The following is a 23858-nucleotide window of genomic DNA, read 5'->3' as shown; positions in this document are numbered from 1 at the left end:
AATCTAGGTAGCCACAGGAGCATATGAATATATGATTTACCATATCTCCTCAAATGACTGATTTTGCAAAAGCTTGGGTGTTTTTTATTTTTTTTACTAACAGGTCACTGAGAAATGATTCTTCGTAGGCAAGTGAAATAAAAGCAATCTATAATGCTTTGAGTCCCTAGCCAGATACCAAAATTACCACAGTTACTTGAAAAAGTCTCATTTTTCTTAAAATAATGTGCTCAGTTTTAGTGAGTGGTTTATCACTTGCTGAGATACTTTAGGAAGTTCACGATGGTCAGAAATAAATAGGTAAGCCTTACTGTTTTACACACCCATATAAAATATATAAATGGAAGAGAGAAGTGAAAAAAAAAAAAAACAGAATCGTGTTTGAGTGTGCCATTAAAACAGTTTTATTGTTCAAATTTCTTTAAAAAAAATCTTGAAGTTTAACAACATTCAGAAAGGGTAATAGACAAGCAGATTTTGTGATGAAGAGGTGATTTTGGATACCTCATCGTTGCTTTTCTGAAAATAAAAACTTCAGTAATTCAACTATTTTCTGTAGCAGATAAGCATTTTAAAGTAACTTGTTACTAACTCAGATGTGCCCCTCATTTGGCCTATGGATTAACTGCCCAAAGAATACAGGAGCCAGAAGAAAAATTTTCAAGGCATCATGACCAAGGACAACATGCAATTTTACCAAATATATCTACATCAGGCACACGGCTGAAGCCTGTGAAAGAGCCTTTGCTGAAAAAGCATAACTTTTTGTTTCGGCACAAGAGCAGACTGAGGAAAACAAGAGAAGAAGAAAAAAAATCCCTTGTTCCAAAATTGTGATAGTCCTCTATCTAACTTTCAGCTAACTCTCTTGAAGCTCAAGTCCTCATGTGTAAAAATGCAGAGGTCCATTTTGCAAGTGGAACAGCAGCAGGACAACCCCCATTTTATTTCATCCCTGTCACCCAGAGGCAAAACACAAGGAATGTCACTGAAGCTGACGCTCATTACCAAGTACTTCCCAAGACTGTGAACTGACCTCCGGTGGCTCATACCTTCGGTGCCTCTGCAATGAAAATGAAGGGCTATACATTGTTCACGTATTGCCAATCATTTTCATACCAGAAATACTATGCTGCCCAGGGATTTTCTGTTTGCTGTCTCTAGGCTGCTGGCTTTACTCTATCCGTTCAGCTCAGTCTCCCTACTGAAACACTAAAAATCAGCCCAAGATGGTATCTGTAGAGCAGGGAACAGAAATAAATATCTGTTTTCTATGCGTGTCTAGCAGGTAGGGGAGCACTAAAAAAAAAATTTTACTTCGTTCTGTCTCCTTACAATACGCGTGTTTCAGTGAAGAAGCTGTATGTTTCTTGGTGAGGGTTCCTCTGGTGCCCTTGTCACGTCTTTGAGGCAGACACAGGGGAAGTAGTGGTGGTGATGAGAGCGAATCAACCCTTCAAGACGTGTAATGATTTCATAGTCAGGAAGAGCCAGGCTGGCAGTGTTGAGGCCCATCATCCGCGAGACGACCTCTCGGAAGTCTGCCAGCTGCAAGAGCAAGCAGAAAGGAATTACTAATAAATTAAATATCAAGCAAAGCAAGTGCCTGGAAAAACTTATACATATATGCATGCATACAAACACAAGCATTTGTATTAGTAGTGCAAAATATAGGAATTTCTGCAGTTGCTCAATACAGAGAGCTGAAGAGGATGAAAACAGCCTTTTGGGGCGTACCTCAAATAAAAAAAAAACAAGTAAATAGCTGAGATGTTAAGTACCTTGAACACAAAATGCAGTTTCAAGTATTCTTTAGTATCCTTCACAGGCGTATCTTCCCTCAACAGTGAAAACTGAGGAAAAGACTTGAAGAGGAGTTGTAGTTGACCCAGATGACTGCAAACTATAGAGACTACTGGAAACTCTGGTGGGCACATCCCTGTGGGCACAGGTGAAGTTGCTGGTCCTGACCTCAAGCTCCTGACCACTGCCTGCCACCACTCCCCTTCACCCTGCACTTTCTTGTGGAAACCACAGCAGAAAGGAGGAAGTTAGACAAAAGGCGAAGGTTTGGCACACCCTTCCATCTGACTTTGACTTGGAATCAGGATGCAGCCAAAATTCAAGATGCAGCCTGGGAAATGCTCATTTTTCTTCTGTGTGCAGCTGCTGAAAATATATCATAGGAAGGGTATTTGGCAAAGTAATTAAAGAAACCAGCTTTCTCTCTGCAGTTCCACATGGACAGACATCCACAAGTAATTGTCATCACTAGTGACTCCACCAGCAACCAGATTGAAAACTTAAGATCAGATGAACATGAACGCTGATTTACTCTTCTCAACGCACAATATGGATCGTTATAAGTCAAACTTCAATGCCTCTTCAATGAATAATGCATTACACAGCCCAAATGACCAATGCCTTATAATCTACGCACAATTAAAAGAGGAAAATGTTCCTATTTAAGGAAATACGTTTGTCTTGCTATCTATTTGAATGTCAAGATCCCTATTCCCAAACATGACAGAGACTCAAAATGTCACAGAAACATCAAAACCATCAAGAAGCCGGACTCAAGCTCTGGTGTGGCAGCACCCTCAGTCCACCGATCACGCTGACGGGTAATGGTAAGCAGGAGATAAACACACTCCTGAAACAGAGATAAAAGCATTCCTGAGACACTTGTCCATGCCCAAGAATACTGTGCAGAACAACTCTAAAGCAGTCGCAACATCTGTGAGGCAAGCTGCAAAAACCCTGAAAACAAGTTTTCTGTTCCAAGACTTTGCCAAAGACAGTTTATTCCATCCCAGTACAAACCCTAAGGAGCTGACATCAGTTCAGAAAAACAAATATGGAAATCAAGACAGTACAGGGCAGAAAGATTTGAGAATTCAGTCCCAGCTATCCTGTCTTACCAAGGCAGTGCAATGTCTTGGATGAAATGTTGGAACAATGTAACACCAAGAACCCCCAAGTTGCCATACATTCTCTTTGACACCAAGCAAGGAAGGTCAGTGATGTGGGGCTCTGGCAGTATGCTAGGCAAGTACAAATTAGCAGAAGCTAAAGATTTTTTTAAAACATCTGGATCTCAGACAGGACAAGCAGGCAGCACAGCTGGAATCTGTTTCCATACGTACTTTGTGTTAAAAGATCAAGCAGCCCTCTGCAAAGATCTAGTCTTTGGATGAATTAAACCCCCACAAGTCACCTATACAACAAACCCAACGGATCCCAGGGTCTGCGCTTTGCACCAAATTTCTTGCTCTCATATTTTTGCTATTGCAAGATGTTCAACAGAATTACACCAATTGTGAGTAAACCAAATAGCACTACAACCATGTATCAAATGCAATCAAATTAAATTTGATGCAGATTATTGATCGGGCAGAATTTTGACAGAGGGAATAGATACAAAACATACACACAACCATCTCACTCTCTATTTCTGATGGGGAAAGCAGGTCGCAGCTATACTGAATGGACAATAAATATGTTAAGAATTCAATAACTTTCATCAGCAGATAACCTAAACTGGAAAGCACACAGAGCCCTTAAAGAAATCCTCTAAGCCATTCATTTATGCAAATTTTAAATTGAGGATTTTTATCCACTGTAATGGAATAACTCTTAGACAAAAAACAACCTTTCTGACTATTATATTGTGGCATATAAAGTACGGTGCAGACAAAGCTGTAGTCCAGTGAAAATGCAGGAAAGGGTTGACTACAAAGAGAATCTCTCCACATAAACTGACAAAGAGAAAAATCACTCTTGGATGTAAAAGTGCCCCACCAGAGGACATCAATCTGAATTTTAAAAACTCCGGAAGCAATAGACGATACACGCTGGACGATCTTTAGAACACTATCACATCTCATGCAGAGCAAGATGTGTGTTTATAATCTTAAGTGAATACAGTGCTGTAAGCGCATCAGGAATAACTTTTTTAAACCTTGCACTAAAACATTTAAGACCTAGAAAAAAAAATAGATGAGAAAAGTATTTCAGCTTTAAAAACAATACAACAGAGGTATTTAGAACAGAACAGTTCTGCTGAAATACTACAAGCTAATCGAAGTACCAGCTAACTCTCTATTTAAGGCTTTCTTCAATAGCAGTTAATATTTCTAAGATAGTTACAATATGAAGTAAGGGAGAGAAATAATAAAAGATAAACACCACCAAAGACTCAAACCCAAAGGTTTGCTACAACAGTAAGCACTCATGATAATTTTTCTTTGCACCTTCCATCCAGTGAGTAAAATCATCTGAAGTAAAAGAGGGGAAATGAATGAAATTTAGAGCATTAATCCAAGATACTAGGAGGGGAAGCAGAAGTAAAAATTAGACACTGCATTTTGGTTTTACGCTGTAGCTACAGGAAAGTAGAAGGGATCTTATTACAATAAAAAGAAAAAAAAAATGGGGGGGGGGAGGAAACTAAGACTGGAAAAATCCTTATAACAAAACCATCAAAATCTCAAGTGAAATGTTGACATTTATATTCTTGCTCCAAGTACTACTGCAAATCAGGACTTGAGTTAAATTTCTCTAAAAATAAAATATATTCAGATTTTAATCTGAAGTTGACTGCAGTGGTCACATACTGTTGTTATCAGCCCCTGTGAACATTTTTTCCTCATCAGTCAGTATGCATACCCTTTATCTAGTCTTATTAAAACAAATGGCAGCTATGCTGATATTTATTTATATTCAGAAATATGCAATAATGATATATGAAATCAGAAGAGTTTTCTGTTCACCCCACAGGCAGAGGAAATCCAGTACGGGTATCTGTAAACTTACACTTACTCTTGTAACATTTCAATGTATACAAGTAATTCCCCTCTAATACATCCATTCTAGTAATCTCTACTTTTATGACTCTTCACATATAGCTTTACCTCTCTGTTTTTTACTCTGTAATATGATTTAATAATGCTTTGAACACCATTTTTTTCTAACAGTTTTATATGTCTACCCACGACTATGCATGCTTTGTTGTTATTTGCTACAGTCACCAATTAATTGTTAACCTTAAAGCACATTGGCAATTTTATTACACCCTGTTTACAGGACTTCATTTCTAACAGATGCTTTTAGATGCTTTGATTCTGTGCATTCTGTGCAAAAAAAAAATTTAAAAAAAAGGAACAAAACACAGAAACACCAAAGCTAATTTTTCCTCTTAAACTTAGTAGGAATTACTAGTCTAAAGAGTGAAAAACAACTAGAAACACTGTGTTAAATCCCAATTATGAGTTAATTTTAAATTATTTGAATCCAATATTAATTTCTGACTTCACTTAGCTATCTTCTGCCTTTCTTTATGATCACAAGACAAATCAATGTCTTAACCAGCTGGCAGTAGTTAAATTCTGCATACTTTTAATTTCAACAGCATGGAAAATAGCCATGCAATATTATGATGTTATTTAATGTTACACATAGTGATATCCAAGAAAAGCAGGGTATAACTGAAAAAAACATGCAAATGCACGTACAAGCGTTCAACTTGGCCACATCAACAACTCCATCAGGTAACAGCAATTTCAGTTTCTACTAGTTTTCTTAACATGCACACACACACAGAGATGAGATGGCTGTGCTTACACTCAGATTAAATATATGCACATCTGCTCAGAGAAGTATTTGATGTCTGCATTCACTACCTTTTACAGAGAGTGAGAGAAGCCTGGTCTTGTTTAGCTTCCCCGAGAAGGAAGAATGAGTGAGTCCAAAGCAGGTGAAGAACTACACAGGGTTGGGGATAAGGAAGGAATCCTCCTTAGGTAATGGTTCAGGAGAAGTCAGGAAAAAAAACCTCAAGTGTTAGTTAGTGAGAGAGAGACAGAGAGTTTAGAACAAATTCTCTGATCTAGCAACAGTAGCTCTATTTTAAGGACAGATTTTAGCTAAGTAAACTGTTAAGATACAGGAGAGTATGCTATGAATATTACTGGCAATTCTTATAGTCTCAAAATGTCATTACTGCTAATCAGCACTGCACAACTACCAGGCATCAGTTTCGCAAACAGCTTTGCTCCCAGTTCCACCTGCACATATTTGAAATGTTCCTGTGATGCAGATGATTGTGGATGCTGATGAATTATAAGCTGACGCTTTTCATTCAGTACCCAGAAAGCTTGGGAACTAGTGCTATGCTGTGCTTGAGCATTCTGCATTTTGTAGCCCACTTAAACTGCAAACGTATTCAAGTGGCTTGAAACGCCTTGGGTTTAGTCAGAAAAAATGCAACATTTCTGAGTTTTTAGCAAGTACTCAATGTATGACTCCATGGAATAATTTCCTGAATATAATTCATAACTACTTCTGTGTGCAAGATGCTTTGTTTTCTCATGAGACATATGAAAAATTAAATTTTCCTGCCAAATTTCTAACCTTCATTATAAAACAAAACAGTGCTAAAGCTTTTCAGGAAGAAAGATCCCCAGGTTGCTGGGCTTTCCTCCATGTGAGCAAACCAGTATTTTCCTAGACTAATTTTTTGAAATAGCATTCTTAAATTTTATCCGGAGTCATTGCTAAGGCAGACATATAGCGTAAAAATTTTAGCTGGAAAAACTAACAAAGTTCTAAGCAGTTGGAATAAGGAATTTAAAATTACACATTTTTTACTTCAAAAAAAGCCCATTGGCTTTAACAATTATGCCACCTATAATGTTGCTATACGACACAATAAGCAGGGCAATGACATCCATACTTCTCAATTTTTTAAAATTAGAATAGAACACATTTATTAATATGTTTCCCACAAACTCTTTATACCCGCCCCAAAGTGAGTTACCACAAAAATTTTTCTTACCTAAAGTTTAACAAAGTTATATGTCACAAATTGGTCCAAAATAATTACATTAAGTATTAGGTCTGGTTTGTTTTGTTTTGAATTTTCTGGTCTTTTCTGACATTCTTTGAATTTATGACCCATGCATGGTAATGTGCAAGTTTTATACCTAAGATATATGGAAAAAACACACCTTAAAAAGATACCAGGATTTTAAAGCATTTTTATACTTCTCCAAAAGGTGATACAATATTTTTCAGCGAGCAAATAAAACAATGTCTGTATTTATTATTTATTCTGTTGCATATATAACTTGAAAAGTAGCTTTGCCTCTCAGAATCGCAACTGCCACTCTGGCTCACAAGTGTGAACTGAAATTTCCTTGTTTAATAACGTTCACAAAAGTTTTCATCACAGCTGGATAACTGGTCCACATATACCACATTCTTATATTCTAAGTGACAGCTGGCACTTGTCAAATACCTACACACCCACCTCTCTCTCTCTTTTTTCCAATTCTGCAAGGGTTGTTTTAAGCATCTTCATCTCACTGGTAACTGATTCTAACGTATTTTTGGTTTTTTCTTTGTCTTCAGCAGCTTTACGCTCCTTTAAAAGAAGTTCTGATTTGACAGAAGTAAGTTGTTTCTCAGCCTTTTCTTTCATTCTTTCCAATTTGCCTTGAGACTTATTGAGTTCTTCTATTGTTCTGTTCTGCTCCAAAGTTTTGATCTGCATAACATAGTAATGTTAAATTTGTCACACTTTTTAATCTAACATGAAAAAAATAACACTCAGGAGTAATCATAAGTAAGCACTTTAATGTGGTGTCTTATGGGTTCTTGATGAAATCACATGTACATGTGAACTGAAAAGTTATTAACTTCTCAACTCAATTTAGAAAAAGATTTTAGTTTCCAAGACAGTTAATTCTCTACAGGTGTTGAGAAAAGAGGTAACTGAACAGACAAAAACCCACAGTAAGAGTTCACTCTCTGATAGCCCCTGGAAAAATAGTATGAAAAAGAGTTGCCACATGTTTTGCTGGTAAAAATCCTTCAGTTGTAATATGCACCTACTTATCTATTTCACTCCATCAACCACAAGACAGAAACTCACATGAAATCAATCTTGCTTTTGTTCCAGCAGTGGCAAGCTATCAATAACTGCAAACTACTTGTTTTCACCTGAGTTAAAGCAGGTAATAAAGGTAATTTATTACTGCTGCAATGTAATAAAACACAGGAACAATGAAAATTTAGCATCTTGCCTGGTTTATGTGGGGGAAAAAAAAGCCTTTTTTCCCCTCCATACCTGTCAGAATAGATCTTCTGTGAGCAATGTATGGAAAAATATAAGATTACAGCAATATTAACAAGAAAGAAAGGGATGCATATACTGCATTTTTCTTAAACTAGCCTGCAAATTTACATTGTACTTTACAGATGCTACTTAGTATTTCAAGACAAATTGCAAAATACCCAAAACATTGTAATATTATATTTGCTTTCCCCATCTACATGGGTTTGGGCAGTTCCCCATGAACACATTTATTGTAAATGAACTCCAGCTATATCCAACTGGAATAGAAAAATGGACAGAAGCACAAATGTAACCTTTCAACTCACCTTAAGTTCATTGGTTTCAGACAGCTTAGCTTTGAGATCAGTATTTGTTTCCCTTGCCAGATTAAGCTGCTTCTGTAGCCTCTCCATCATCTTCTGTAACTTTCTGACAGCGAGATTGGCCTCATCCCTCTCCACAGCTAAGGCAGACCTTACTTGCTTCTCTTCTTCCAGCTGGGTTATTTTCTGACGCAGAAGGTTCACGTGCAGCTCTTTGCTTTCAAGTTTTTCTTTCTGAGTCTTCAACTAGTTTTACAAACACAAGGATATTTGAAAAAAATAGACGTGAAAGACAATAGTACTAGACAGATTGTTTTGGAAATTTAATCCCTTTGTTGCACATTTAACCTGAACTCCTATTCCTCTCTTGAAAATTCGGTAAAGCAGTAGAAGCATATATACACTAACTTGGTATCTCTTATATTACCAATTCATTGTGCTTTTCCACCCCTGAATTTGTGCACTACCTTTTAGAATGAATTTACATATAGTGAACATAAATACTTGTGCATCATTCAAAACATCTGAGATTGTCTGAAATATGAGACACCAGTCAAATGCAAGAGGTAAGAGAGATTCATTAAGGAGACAGTGGTTTCAGTGGTGGTAGCTTACAATATTTCCATCTTTAAACAGTTAATTAAGACTAGTGTGCAAGAAGGAGAACCAACTTACAGAAATAAGAAAGCTTTCATACACTGCTCCAATACAAGGCCCAGCAGCTTAGTTTTGTAATTTTGGTGCTCAGGGAGCTACCTGTTTTCAGTTTACCTGAGCTGAGCTGCCAGGCTTTACTATGGAACATCTGAGGAGTATTAACATACATACTATACGTCCTGCCAGAGAGGCAGTTGCTTCCAGAAAAAAATACACTGTTGTTTTAAACCTTAAACAAACCTAATTCTAAGCTCTAAACCATTCTGATAAGCCTAAAACCAGAAGATTTCACTCTATTGTAACAGGATGATGGAGGGTGTCTGACCAAATTTGAACAGATTTCCTCCTAAAGGTGCACAGTTCTTGTTGGAAATCTTGAAATTCTTAGTGAATTACAACGGACATCCTATTAAGTTTCTAGAGAAGTAAGAGGCCCCCCTTCCCAGCAGACCCATTTAGATTTAAATATCAACAGTAGTTGCTTACAGAAGTATATTATAAATGTGTATTAAAAAGTAGATATATACAGACATATAAACATGCATAACTTTATATATTTAAGAAGTTGTGAAAAGCATTATCATGTATTTAACCAACTTGTGGGTTTAGTTGCTTAATACGCAGTCTGTTTGCACAGTTTGCAAACCTTACCAATTCTTTTTAAGTAATGGACATCTTTGAAATTCCTTGTACATATACGAAGCTCCAATCTGCTGCTTCCAGCAAGCCACTATAGAAATATAGCCATAACAATGTTTATCTTTGAAGCAAATGGTAACGATATGTCCTTTTTGCCTACCTTCCTTCTTAGGCTATATGCCATTGTCTTGTTTTCAATCACTGCATCACCTTCCAGTTTCACTAACTGCTCTACCCGGGCTAGAATCGCATCCACATTCATATCAAATCCAACCTCTGCTGCTAGGCTATCCAGCTTCATCTTCTCATTAAGTTGCTCCAGAAATTTCAGATACTAAGAAAAGATGTGAAAAAGTGGGTAAAAGAATAATAAAACTTCATGAAAAATTCTGATGTACAATTTAAAAGCCATTCCTCCTACACTGTCAACCAACTACACATAGCCACGTCCACTAGCTACAAGAAATAACATACTGAAAGGGTATGTTTGTAGTACATGCTCCCGACATAATTGCAAATTCTCCATTTGTACTTTTTTAGTCAACGTTTATTTTGTTCATAAATCCCTGGACCTACTGTATTTATCTTCTCAGCAAGACTGGATTTGGTTTTGCTCCTCTGCAGTAAGAAGAGCACTAGGTATTTGTGTCTTGCTTCTGACTCCCATTCCCGTCTGTGTCTCTGCTGCTTTACACAACCATGCACTGGCAGGGAGAAGTTAGAAAGGACAGCTACATCCCAATTAATTGCAAGCGCTGCGGTTGCCCGCTATTGTGAGCCTAAAACATGTAAAACTGGTATCAGTGATGCCAGGGGTGAGATCTGATGTAGTCTGAAGAGACGCAGGAATGTTAACATGATCAGCCGTTTGCCTATCTTTGGAACAGCAAGTTTTATTAGAGATAACAGTTACTGGTTTGCAAATTGCTTTAAAGATTATCTTAATTGTATCTCTATCTGGTTTACTGATGTGAATACCAAATATTATTTAATCTTTTTTTTCCTGATTTTGTCCTACCCTGCTAGCTCTTTTAAAATTGCATTAGTGTCCTGGTCTCAATTAGCCTCTCTTGCAAAATCCAGAGCCTACATTTACCTTTGTTTTCTCTTACTTCTGTTGCAGGTCATAATCTTTGCAAAGAAACAACAAAGAGGAAAAAAAACCAAACAAACAACAACAAACCAGTTCCATAACTGTTGCTTGAGCCCAAGACTATACAACATAGCAAGAATCTCTTTTTGTTTCATGATGCTTCTGGTTCAAAAAGTTAAAAACAGCAGCAGCAGAAAACACTGAAGTTATTCATTAACAGGAAAAAAAATCACAACAAAAATCTCTTTATTTCAGCAAAATCTAGAGAGGAATTAAGAAACTAGGGCCACATGTTCTTCACAGAGGAAGCAGAGGGGAAGGACAGCTCCATTTTCTGGTTTGCTCCCAATGTGGTGGTGAATGCTTCATTCACAAAAGTTATTGTATCATAAACCAATGCAAAACAGACAGCACCAAATCGTTGATTCTTTGCAAATTCAACTTTCTAAGCATTGATCTTGGCCTGGTAACACGCTACAACTTTGTCTTTCTTAGCTGTATTGGATGGCTGGTTTAGCTTCCCAGGTACTATGTCATTTTTCAAACTCAGTGTGCTATAGGCTAACAGTGTATTCATTCACACAATTAATAAAAAAAAAAAATCCTGGTAGCCTTGATGGTCTAAGGATGTAAAAGAATCAAAGACTGCAAAATCTTGAGAGGCTGCAGACCAGATGATACATTAGAGAAAGACAGAGATCAGAGAAAGCTTTGAGATCAGAGAATTCTTGAAGGACTTTTAATGTATTTACAGAGACTACTTTTAATCTGGGTTTTTGTTCACATTAAATGGATTTAGAACTCAAAAGCTTTGCTACTTTTTCCAACTAAAATTGTCAGTCAAAGAAAAGATATTACTACTCCCTATATGACACCTGACTTTGCTAATTTGCATTACTTGTAGTACTGCAATACTCCAGCTGATCAATGCAATACAATCTTTAATGACTTTTATACAAAAGAAAACAATGCATGCAATTACTTTTTGCTTCTCAAGCTTCAAACCATCTTGCATCAGATCTACGGACAGTAATTCCTCTTCCAAGTGTTTCAGTTGATCCTGGAAAGTTTCAGAAGATTTTTCAGCTTTCCTGCTCCTCTCCAGAGCTTCTTCATACAGTCTTGTCTGATTTTCCAAAGCTTCAGTCAATTTAGCTATTTGGGTTTCAAGCTGAGATACCATCTAGGGAGCAAGCAAACCGACAAAACATATGGGGTTAGGTGAGTGTGGAAATGTCAGAAAGATATGAAAGATGCATCCTCAAATTATTAAAAAGAGCATAAAATATCTAGCTTTAAAATACATGCATTTAAAAAGACAAAAAGAGAAAAATCTGTTGTAATTACCAGGAGAAAATGGCAGAAGTGGTAACATGTAAGACATCCAAACATGAACAGCAGAAACGGTCTTTAAGATGAGTCAACTGACTAAACGGAGCTAATATCTACAAAAATTAATACAAACTAATTTAGACATAAACTTTCCAAAGATGTTAGCAAACTAGCAATACCTGGCAATCAGCTAACATTCTTTAAAATCAGCCAAAAATTCACTAGTCTATCGAGGAGCTGAGTGAAAAAAACAGATAAGTGATTTAGAAAATGTATGCAAGCTTGTAGGTGAGAATGTAGATGTGGATAACTAAGTCTCAGAGGAGTGCTTCCCCATTGTTAGCTGTTAAAGGGTGTTTAACTAAAAGATTTTGCTTTAAAAAAACACCAAAAATAATAATTTCTGGAATCCAAGGCAAAGGCCAAGGCTAAAAGGATAAAATCTCATCATAACAAGAAACTAGACTAACAATTCTGAAAACACTTCCAGTTACATAATTATGTTGCATTTGTAACTCCATATTCAGACACTCATCTCCAAGCAGACTCTTCATTTTAAGCATCTGTTTGTCTCCTGTTAATAAAATGAATTATAAGCACACGAAATCCTGCAATTAAATACAAACAATAGTTTGCACCCAACTCACCTAAAAAGCACTGAGAAATTACTGCTGCTCATACAGTGGTAGAAAACACTAAACAATAATAAAACTGCAAACACACATGCACACACTTTTTGTTTTTCTGCATCACATATCACTCAGCAAGACTGAAAAAAAAAAAAAGCTTTCAGTAACTTGGTGACACAGCAACATGCTCCTGCCAGAGAAGCCACGGCCCCTTTGTCAGGCTGCAGAGCGACTGTGGAAGCAGCCCAGTTGCATGGGGCTTTCACAGGCTTCAAAGGTCCGTAAGCATGAGAAGGTGAGGGATCATACCACAGAAAGTGAGACCACAAAACCACCAAGCTGTCAGTTTATCTTCCAGAGCATCCTGGAACAACCTTCATCCTTGGCTTAGGGATAATTAACAACTTAGAGATTTCCTAAAACAGAGCTGCACCCTTATTACCCAACCCATGTCTGTATCCAGCAACTTAAAAAGGCTGCATTTTTGGTCTTGCAGTTCTGACCTCCACAATTTCCTGTGACAACGGCATGTGCAGCTTGATCAACCAGCCTGCAAAAAAACACTTCCTGCTTTTTGTTTTAATGTGGCTACCAGATGATTTCAAACTAACACCTTTTATTTCTTGTGCTACAAGTTGCAAATACCCATTTCCAGAGGCAACTCCTACCTTGGGGATGGCAGGGTTCACCCCTGCTGCAACTAAATAACCCTCAGTAAGATCTTCCTGAACTTTATTTTTCGCTTGTGCTAAGCTTTTATTTTCTCTTGTACTAAGAAGAGGGCATGTGCAAGCCCCAGGCCCAGCCCCACAGCACACCAGAACAGAAAGTGGGCCACAGCTATGCAGTTGGTAGGACATTTCCCTCAACAGACCAAAAGTCACAGGCACAGACATGTGATGGACTTAGGATAAATGCCAAAAAGCAGCATGTAGAATGAAGTTACAAGGTCCTTCACATCATAGTGGCTTTTTGTTTTTCTTCTTTTCGAACACAACTAAATATTCTCATCTTCTTAGTATTATATTAACAATCAATAAGCTATACTGTTCTGGTTTGGTAAGATGTTATCTTAAACTTTCACTGTTTTCTATGTACCCATATATGCACACAGATACGCACCTAGTACAATTTTTTTTTTATGATCCCTACTAGCTGAAAAGCATTAGAGCTGCCACATCTCTTATCATGGTACTTACAATTTGTATTTTGCTTTACTGCATTGCACTCACCATCCCAAGCTGAAAAGTTCTTGTCTGTTGAGTCTTTCCTTGCATAGAAGCCTCTAGACACTCTCATGGCCTTTTCCACTACTTTTTGAAGACCCTTTTTTCGAATGAACTATCATAACTGTATGTGCTACTCAGAATGCAGCAGCCATGGATTTATACAGTGGCATAATTATGGTTTTCATTTTCTTCTCAACTTTTTTCCTAATAATAGTTGGTCGGGGTTTTCTTGGTCAGCCCTAAGTCAGTACGTATATTACTCTGCTTTTATCGATGTTTAATTTAATTTCACAAATTGTTTTCCACTCAATTCTTTTGTTTGGAAGGATAAAGAGGATAAATCCCTAAAGCTAAGTATGCACTTATGACATCACCATAAAAATCATCAAGAAACAAGAACAGAAGATTTTAATGGGAGCAGCAGTAAAGCCTAATCAATTTTGACAGTTAATTCAATATGCAATGACAAAACCTGATAAAATTAAGATAATCTACAATCAGATGAATTGTAGATAGTCAAGATAAACGGTTTTGGCCACATGAATTTAAATTGCTGCAACAGATCCGCAACAAAATTTATTAAACAGAAAGGACCTGAACCCAGAGACCTCATAACTAGGGCTGAGCTCTGTATGAACTGAGAATATTTGCTTGCCTTGGACTCCAGGTGCCCGTGAACTCCTCTGGTATGTTACAAATAATAAATGACAAAAACCCTCAAGAGTTGTCCAGACATATTCAGATGACACACATCTTACTATAACTGCTGAAGAGATCACTAGGACACTGATTCAAAGCAGATTCTTCATCCTGCAATAGAATACCTATCACTGGACATTGTCAGAGTATATGCTGATTTTTTTTGAGTGAAATTATGATTTTTGCTAATGTTAATGCTAAGGGCTAATATACAGACTATGACTAACTCAGATGCCCTTCAGATACCAAAATCACCATAATTAGGAGACATAACCTTCAAGAGAATTTCAGATTTCACAGAAAATCTGACTATAGCAGTTGCAGTGAATAATTTTCTCACAGGGCTTTTAAAATTTAAACTTTTCACAGCTCTGTTTGACAGGTGCATGTGCAGAGGTAAGCCAGACATAGCTGACAAGGCTTGGATGTAAAGACAAACATTTTGCTAGTTCATCTGGTATATATGATCCTATACACAGAACTCCCAGAGAAGCTGCAGTGATGATTTAAAAATGAAAAAACAAAACCTGTTTAGAGAAGGCATCAAAACACTCAATCAGGGAGGGTCCTCTTTCTCACAGATTCTTGCATTGTTTTTTCCTGATCCCACTAATCTAGTTTGCAAAGGCAAGTTGCTTGCAGAAATACCCTGTCAAAAATGAAACAATCTTTTCTCAGGGAAAGACCTAACTGTAAACTTCCTGCTGTTATACATTAGCGTATTTATTCGCACATTTTTAATTTCCATCAGCAAACACTTGGCATTCATACCCCTAGCTGTTCTGGCATTGCTGCTGGATTGCAGCCACAAAGGGGGTGTTTTGAAACAAGCTAACTTGGGCACCAGCAATGCTACAGGCTAATTTGCCCTGCCAAGAACTTTAATGATTCGCTTTTGTGGGTCTTTTACTTAAGGCAGGACAGTTTACTGAAAAGTCTATAAGAAATCCTATCTGAAGACAATTAACCTTTTTCTTGATTGACTAATAGTAAAGCACGCATATCCTAACACTGATGCTATATCCAAACCTGGAAAGAAATTCACCCAGAGATGCAATAGGAATCTGATTGACACATATATACCGACATGTATATTCCTTACAAATGGAACCTTAGAAAATGCTTTTTTTAAATTCTGATTTGCAGAAAGAAAAGTAGCTCACTGAAAAACAACTTTTTGGTGACAGTCTATGTTCTACTAGAAACAGATTCACAGGTGCACCATATTGGCATTTTAGCTTAGTTATTTCAAAGCCCCTAATCTTAATGTAGAAGCTCTTCTGAGAATAGATGCCAGCAGTACTTTAGTAACATAGTTCACTTTGGGGCAATGCAAATAAATTTTTCAAACTGAGTCATAGCAGTAAAACATTAAAACTTCACCGCTTAACATACTTAGCAAATACAATGATCCACAAAACTTCATCATTCAACTACAACCACCAAATTCACCAAGCAGTATTAAATTTAAAGCTAATACTTATGGTTCAGGAAACTGAGTCAACTTTTTTTTGTTTAGAAAGGACTAGCATTTTGGAGGAGTACTGACACAAGTATAGCAGGCAATTACTGTATTTCCTAGCAGAGGCAGAATGCTACACTAGACACACCTGACATAGCTCCTCTACTATATGAAAATAAACAAACAAAAGCTGCCAACTGTAAGACTAGCATCTTAGTTCCAAAGCACAGATTTAGGCAGTGGCAGATTGGAGCTGATACCTGTGCTGCCTTAGTAATAAAGGCTTCCTTTTAGCACATATATTTCATCTTGATAGCAATAATACTGAAAAGCGAATCAGTCTCCATCCTCAGACCCCCGCCCAAAAAAAGGGGAGTTACTTTGCATTGCAAAAGTCAGCAGGTCTTTCTAGGAGAGAGAGAGAGGCTAGAGCATAGCACCCAAATAAATGAATTTTAACACTGTTATAGAAAACTACCTGTTTTTCTGAACATCAGTATCTTTACCTCTAAAATAAGAATAATCACAGCTGTTTAGAAAAAGAATAGTTGATTATTGTATATTTTACAGTAGTTCTCTGCAACAGAACGTGACTTCTCCAAGCAATGCTGTTACTTGGAGAACCAGTCGCATTCCTCTCAAGCAGCTGGAAAAGTTCCTATCTGCAACAAAATAAATATTAAGTTTGAATCCTCCCCAATATTACCGGTCTGCAGGATGATCAAGTGGGCAAGCCAGCATGTAAAGCTAATATGAAGGAATAATATCAGGAACAATAAGAACTGAAATGAGTAGCACGCACTATGCATGTCCTATAGTATATCCACAAAGAGACCAATAGTTGCTCAATGCAGTTAAGTAAATGGACTTAGCCGCAGATGAATCTTACAAAAGCAGCAGATCACCTGAAAGCATTCCCAGGAGCAAAACCTTTTCACTCAATAGCTACCAGTCAACTTAAATTTCCTTTTCTCAGCAGTTCTCAAAATAATCAACATCTCAACAGAGTGTACTGTATGCCAAAACAACAAATAGTGCAAACACACATGCCCATAAAATTCTCATTAGATTTCAATTTGAAAGCTTTTTGTTTGTGGAAACAACACTCCATTACATATAGCAAAACTGTAAAGAGCTTCTATATTAAAATGTTGTTGCCACACATCCACTTCAGTGGAGCCCTCTCAAATTTAATAATTTTCACAAAGTTTGTTTTCATTGAAATTTGGCATACTAACTCTCAAACTATGGTATGGGGGAGCTGTTTTTTAACAAAATATTTAATCAGAATGCACAGGGGTACTTTCAAGACCTATTTCTGATTTTGGTCAGAATACAAAAAAATTTGCTAACTTAAAAAACTATCACATCAGCAGGAAATTCTAGAATCTTAAAATCTGGCAAGGACACAGAAGTTGTTTTTCAGTGGCTCAGTAAAAACAGCTTTTGATTTAGTGTGTGACTTTTAATTATATAATAGTCCTCACTGGCAAAATTAATATACGCTCACGTAAGCGAGTGAGAAACTTCAGTGCAGTGTTGGGATACTGACGTTGGTCAGACTATATTCTGGTTCACCTTCCTCCTGAGCTGTCCCTTCTCTGCCCGTACAGGCAAGCACACCTTTGCAAACACTACCAGCCAAACTGCATCCAGCCAGAGCATTAGCACACCTAGCTGCCTTCCTATTGCCTTTCTCCTAGATGGCGAACAGTTAACAGTTTCAACAATATTTAACTGTAATTGTAAAAATACTTTTTTTCTTGTTAGTTGCAGGTTTTGACGATTGGAGAGAAAGAAGTTGCCTGGGGCAACGCATCAATTATGTCTGCTTTGAGGAACAAGTCTGTCCTTGAAGTCACTATTTTAGCAGCAAATCCATACTTGTTCACGTGTTCCACTAAATCATAGCGACCATGCAGCCACTTTTGATGTCTGCTAAGTGGCACTAAACCAAAATTATGTCTTAACTGAAAGGCCATTCCATGTATTTTCTTGTTAACAGCATCTATTATTAATTTCATTTCTGACTTTCTCCTACTTAATAAAACATAGATGCTTTTCACCTATTATTTCAAATCAATAGACAACAAAATGAAGGGGCTTTGTAATTTCAAAACCTGAGCAGAGGGAACAAACACTCTAACAGATAAATAAAATGAAAAAGAATACAAAGAGAATAAATACACACATTGGGTGAGTGCAGTAGTTGCTAACTTACTATTTCTTTACTCTGCTCTTTGCAATTTATTTCTTGGATCCTCTCCAAAATGGCCTTCTCGGAAGGTTTAACTTTTGCAGATCCACCACCGAGTAGGGTAGCAATTTGCTCTTTAAAAGCCTCTAAAGAGCTCTGAGCAGTCCTGGCCTCTTCTCTGCTGCTCTTCAAGCTTCCACCCAGCTCACTGGAAGATTTCTTCAGATCGTGCAGTTCCAGCTTCGAGGCATCCAAAGCTTTCTGATTAGCACTCAGTTTATCTTGGAGGTTTCTGATCTTCTTCTCCAAACTCTGTCTTTCTATGGTAGCACTGTCAAGATCCTAAAATACATGAAAGATTAAACCAAGTTTTTAAAGTTTCTTATAATCCCTCCCCTCACAAAGCAGGGAATAACTCAGAAGCAGGTACTGCAGGTAGAGAAATTAGGACCCAATATTGCTCCTATGGGCTCAACATCAGGGCTTCATAGGAGAACACCCACTGAAATTGATGAAAGCCCAAAGTCTGCTGCAATCACACTATAGACTAACCTCTTGCACTGGCCTGCATGAAGTAATACATGAATAAAATTCGCAAGTAAACAAAAAACAATTTTTTTTGGTAAAACTATTGCTATCTTATTTTTTCATTCAAATAATATGGACTTCAAAAACAAACGGTGAACAAGATGTAACACAAATAAAGCCGAAGTACTATCCTCAGAGGGGAAAGAATGGGATGGGATGGGCAGACAGAACTGTCTGGGTATCCTGGCCCATGACGCAAAAGCAAATGATGACAGAAAAATGAAAGAAAAATAACCCATCTACATATAAAGAAAAAATCATCTCTTGTTCAGTCAACTTGTGTACCTCTTTCCTCTCCCGACAATACCAATGTTAAGAGTGCTTACACATTCATATACAAGAATAAAATCTGCAGTGAAATAAAATAAAAATTCTCAGGGTATTAACTGATTCATAGGAACAAACGGGAAAGAGTATTACTTCACGCAAGACAAAATTATGCCAAAGGATGGCGTATTTATAGAGAGTGATTAAATTTCTCTGGAATTTTCAGTTATTTAGTAGAGGCTCAGTAAGTGGAATGATACAAACTAAGATTGTGTACATTGGAGTTTTGTTGGAGGAGAATTGTTTCAGAGCAGCTGTGAATATGGTGACCACTCGGGGGTCTCTCAGGGTCTACATGTGCTTGCTGTGTAGCATGGTATGTCATTTGTATTAATGGAATATATGCCAATCAAGTAGTAAATCTGAGAGTATTTATGTAGATCAGCAGTGAGGATGGACAAAAATGGAGTTTGGGAGTCACCCATGGAAATAAAATATAAATATACAATACTAAAAATACTAAAAATTTTAAATAGCTTCAAAAAGGCAAACATGCAAACACAAAATGAAAACAAACCAAAACAAACCCTGTCATTTAGGAAATTATTTTTTACTACCCCTTTCTAAAGTAATTGTAGAACTCTCTTGGAAACAAATGTTGGCATGATTCCTTGCCATTTTCTCTTTTTTAGTCTAAACAAGTCCTATTAATAGAAAATTCCCACCTGTGCTCAGAATTCCATTATGGTAATTACAGCAAAGAATAAAGAGTGTTTTTTTTCAATGACAGTTTTCAGTAGTTTGTATTTTCCCTTTCAGAAAGACACCACAAAAGTAGTTTGCCAGTACCAGGGAGCTTACCTAATTACAATCTTGTTTCAAATTGTGAACATCTGCAAACAAACACAGTTGAATCAAAAGATCAAGGTATAAAATACGGAACTGCAAGCCTGTTGATGCCCAAACATTACAAAACAAAAACAAAAAACAAGCAAACAAACAAAAAAACCCACAAGCAATTTACAGAATGAAAACCCGTAAAATTAAAAAAATTAAAATTTTTAACAATCCTCCTTGAAACCTCTCTTGAATGGAGAGCATTTACACTGGCTAGCTTCAGCAAGGGCAGCCTGAATGTTGAATGGTATCCAGAAATTTAGGGACTGCAACACGTAAAGGTGGTATCCCAACTAGAAGGAAACCTCTAAGAGCCTAAGTGATCAGTGCAAGCGGATAAAACAATTTACACCACAGAAGACTAAAAGGATGGAACCGCAACAGCTCATGTTTCCTCTTTGCCTCCTCAACACTTATGGCTAATGTCCCATAGCTCTGAATTATATGAAGGTTTTGGTACCCAGCTTGTAGGGTCAAAAAAGCTACCTAATACTGACACACAACAAATTTTGAAAACAGGAATAATTATGGGAACTGATGTTCAAAGAGAACAGCATTAGACATTAGGTGGATTTACCCTGGGTAGACCATGTCAATGACACATTGTTAGACGCGTTGTTAGACACCAGAGATGCAGGAGGTCTATCACAGCCGTGCTCACCTGCAGACGTAGAAAGCAGCACCAAATGTTCTTCAACTATCCGAGACCAGAGCAAAATGTCACATATGGCACAGCGCGGTACTTAAAGTTACTCATTCAGGCTGGGACACAGCCTACCCACGCTCACCCACTAGCACCCTACCTGCTTGAGACTAGAAAAGATGTAAGAGTACCCAGACCATTGCACAAGACATTGGCAAGGCCTCCCTCACAAGAAATCATGTGTTCAATATTAGGTCAGCTGCCTTCACAGAGAATGCATTCAAGCTGTAACAGGTGGAGAAAATTGCTTCCCTTTTAAGCAGAGAAAGAGAGGGACTCTTCCATACGGAATGTCTAAAGAGCTGCATTTAGCACTGCAAAACAAAGTGAGGGAGATATGATCACATTAAAGAGGCAGACAAATGAAACAGAGTAAACAAGAAGGGATAAGATCTTTCAAGTAATAATACATATTAATACATATTCTCACTCTGTTGATATCAATATCTACAATGCATTTTTTAAAGCTGTGATATCTCTTCCTTAATATACTCTATTCTTTCATATTTCTCAAGATTTCAACTAACATGTCCTATACACATATAAGGTCTGTTGGTCTGTCATTTCATCCAATAATCTTTTTTTTTCGAAGTGGATACCAGTCAAATTAATTACTATTTCTGAGGCACTTTTAAGTGTCAGATTACATAGTTTAGCTAATAATTAACCTATTTCAACTTTGAATTTACAGGCTGAGGGAGCTGGGGTTGTTGAGCCTGGAGACGAGAAGGCTCCAGGGAGACCTTATAGCGGCCTTCCAGTACCTGAAGGGGGCCTGCAGGAAGGATGGGGAGGGACTCTTTATCAGGGAGTGTAATGATAGGACACGGGGTAATGGCCTCAAACTCAAAGAGGGTAGATTTAGATTGGATATCAGGAAGAAATTCTTTACTGCGAGGGTGGTGAGACACCGGAACAGGTTGCCCAGGGAAGCTGTGGATGCCCCATCCCTGGAAGTGTTCAAGGCCAGGCTGGATGAGACTTTGAGCAGCCTGGTCTAGTGGGAGGTGTCCCTGCCCATGGCAGGGGGGTTGGAACTAGATGATCTTTAAGGTCCCTTCCAACCCGAACCATTCTGTGATTCTGTGAATTTCTTTAGAATGTCTGAGTGAACACTACCTACTCCAAAGTGATTCAGGCAGTCAAACTCAGTGTTCCAGGGCTTTGAATTACCTCATCTAGTTCTCCCTTCTTAAAAAAAAAAAAAAAACAAACAACAACAAACAAACAAACAAACCCAAACAAAAAAAAAACCCACCAGCACAACTGAAGCAGATTCAGACAAAACACAACAGGTCCACATCCCAAAAGTGCTGTAACATTTTATTGTGGTTGTAAGTAAACACAAATTTAATTGCTCATTTACCTAACTTTAATGGAGTTAAATCCATCTGGCAGACAGTCATGAGTGGTATTCCCCAGGGCTCATTATTGGGGCCAGTTCTCTTTAATATCTTTATCAATGATCTGGATGAGGGGATTGAGTGTGCCCTCGGTAAGTTTGCAGACGACACCAAGTTGGGTGGGAGTGTTGATCTGCTTGAGGGTAGGAAGGCTCTACAGAGGGACCTGGGCAGGCTGGATCGATGGGCCGAGGCCAATTGTATAAGGTTCAACACGGCCAAGTGACGGGTCCTGCACTCGGGTCACAACAACCCCATGCAGTGCTACAGGCTTGGGGAAGAGTGGCTGGAGAGCTGCCTGGCAGAAAAGGACCTGGGGGTGTTGGCCAACTGCCGGCTGAATATGAGCCAGCAGTGTGCCCAGGTGGCCAAGAAGGCCAACAGCATCCTGGCCTGTATCAGGAACAGTGTGGTGAGTAGGACTCAGGAAATCATTGTCTCCCTGTACTTGGCACTGGTGAGGCCCCACCTCAAATGCTGTGTCAAGTTTTGGGCCCCTCACCACAAAAAAAAGACACTGAGGTGCTAGAGCGGGTCCAGAAAAGAGCAACGAAGCTGTTGAAGGGTCTAGAGCACAAGTCTTATAAGGAGCAGCTGAGAGAGCTGGGGTTGTTCAGCCTGGAGAAAAGGAGGCTGAGGGGAGACCTTATCACTCTCTACAACTACCTGAAAGGAGGGTGTAGAGAGGTGGGGGTCAGTCTCTTCTCCAAGCAACAGGTGATAGGACAAGAGAAAATGGCCTCAAGTTGCACCAGGGGAGACCTAGATTGGATATTAGGAAAAAAAATTACACTGAAAGGGTTATTAAGCATTGGAACAGGCTGCCCAGGGAAGTGGTTGAGTCACCATCCCTGGAGGTATTTAAAAGATGGGCAAATGTGGCACTTTGGGACATGGTTTAGTGGTCGACTTGGCAGTGTTAGGTTTACGGTTGGACTCAATGATCTTAAAGGTCTTTTCTAACCTAAATGATTCTGTGGTTCTATTAATACTGGCACCTGAATCAGCATCAGGGTCTCATTACACGTTACACAAGTCAATCACACATACATATACAAATAAAACCACATTACATTAACAGAAGTAATAAGGTATAGAAGAAAATGCAGGTATCCAAGTGAATTCTTACACCAGCAGTACCAGTTACCACTGCTGTATCACAAGGCCTGTAAACTAGCTTGCTCTTATCTCCCATCTTCTCTGATGATTCAGCCTGGAAACATTTGTGATGCCTGCTGAAACCCGTCCCTAATGTGTATTTTCTTAATGACATCTTATAAAGTAAAATAAATCAGGTTCGAACTGAGAATCTCATTATTTTATTTATCTATTGGGACAAGAAAAAGCTAAAATCATTTGTTGTGTCTCCTACAACAAAAGTATTTGGGTATATTCAACACATATGCATGTTTCTCAAGTTTAATCAATTTCCTTAAATAATAAGTTTTGATTTTAATTAACTATGTTTTCACACAATCAATTGATTTTAAGAAATGTATACTGATTAGATGCTACTTAGATAAATTTTATTCATTAATAAAATAATTTAACACAAGTCAGTATTGAATACTGAAGAGTATTTTCTTGGTTAATTTTGCATCAGTAGTACATGCAGATATATTTA

At 37.9% G+C, this 23858-nt stretch overlaps 1 protein-coding gene across 2 annotated transcripts in view; it reads right to left on the bottom strand.

Annotated features, from left to right (window-relative positions):
* Nucleotides 1-465: 465 nt before the first annotated feature.
* Nucleotides 466-23858, bottom strand: part of CCDC170 (coiled-coil domain containing 170) — a 61971-nt gene continuing 38578 nt past the window's right edge. Inside the window, exons 6-11 of one of the 2 annotated variants that reach the window (XM_054195837.1) lie at nucleotides 18401-18718; nucleotides 11811-12011; nucleotides 9896-10069; nucleotides 8443-8685; nucleotides 7310-7546; nucleotides 466-1548 (exon numbers count right to left, since the gene is read on the bottom strand). In XM_054195837.1, the coding sequence (XP_054051812.1) occupies nucleotides 1348-1548; nucleotides 7310-7546; nucleotides 8443-8685; nucleotides 9896-10069; nucleotides 11811-12011; nucleotides 18401-18718 (1374 nt within the window). In that variant the 3' untranslated portion in view covers nucleotides 466-1347. The remainder of the gene's footprint in view (nucleotides 1549-7309; nucleotides 7547-8442; nucleotides 8686-9895; nucleotides 10070-11810; nucleotides 12012-18400; nucleotides 18719-23858) is intronic. The other variant, XM_054195838.1, reaches the window with a different exon arrangement.

The sequence above is a fragment of the Rissa tridactyla genome, chromosome 3 (assembly GCF_028500815.1).
Source record: "Rissa tridactyla isolate bRisTri1 chromosome 3, bRisTri1.patW.cur.20221130, whole genome shotgun sequence".
NCBI classification, from domain to species: domain Eukaryota; kingdom Metazoa; phylum Chordata; class Aves; order Charadriiformes; family Laridae; genus Rissa; species Rissa tridactyla.
The sequence above is the reverse complement of the archived record's forward strand: the minus strand, read 5'-3'. Positions and strand labels throughout refer to the sequence as shown.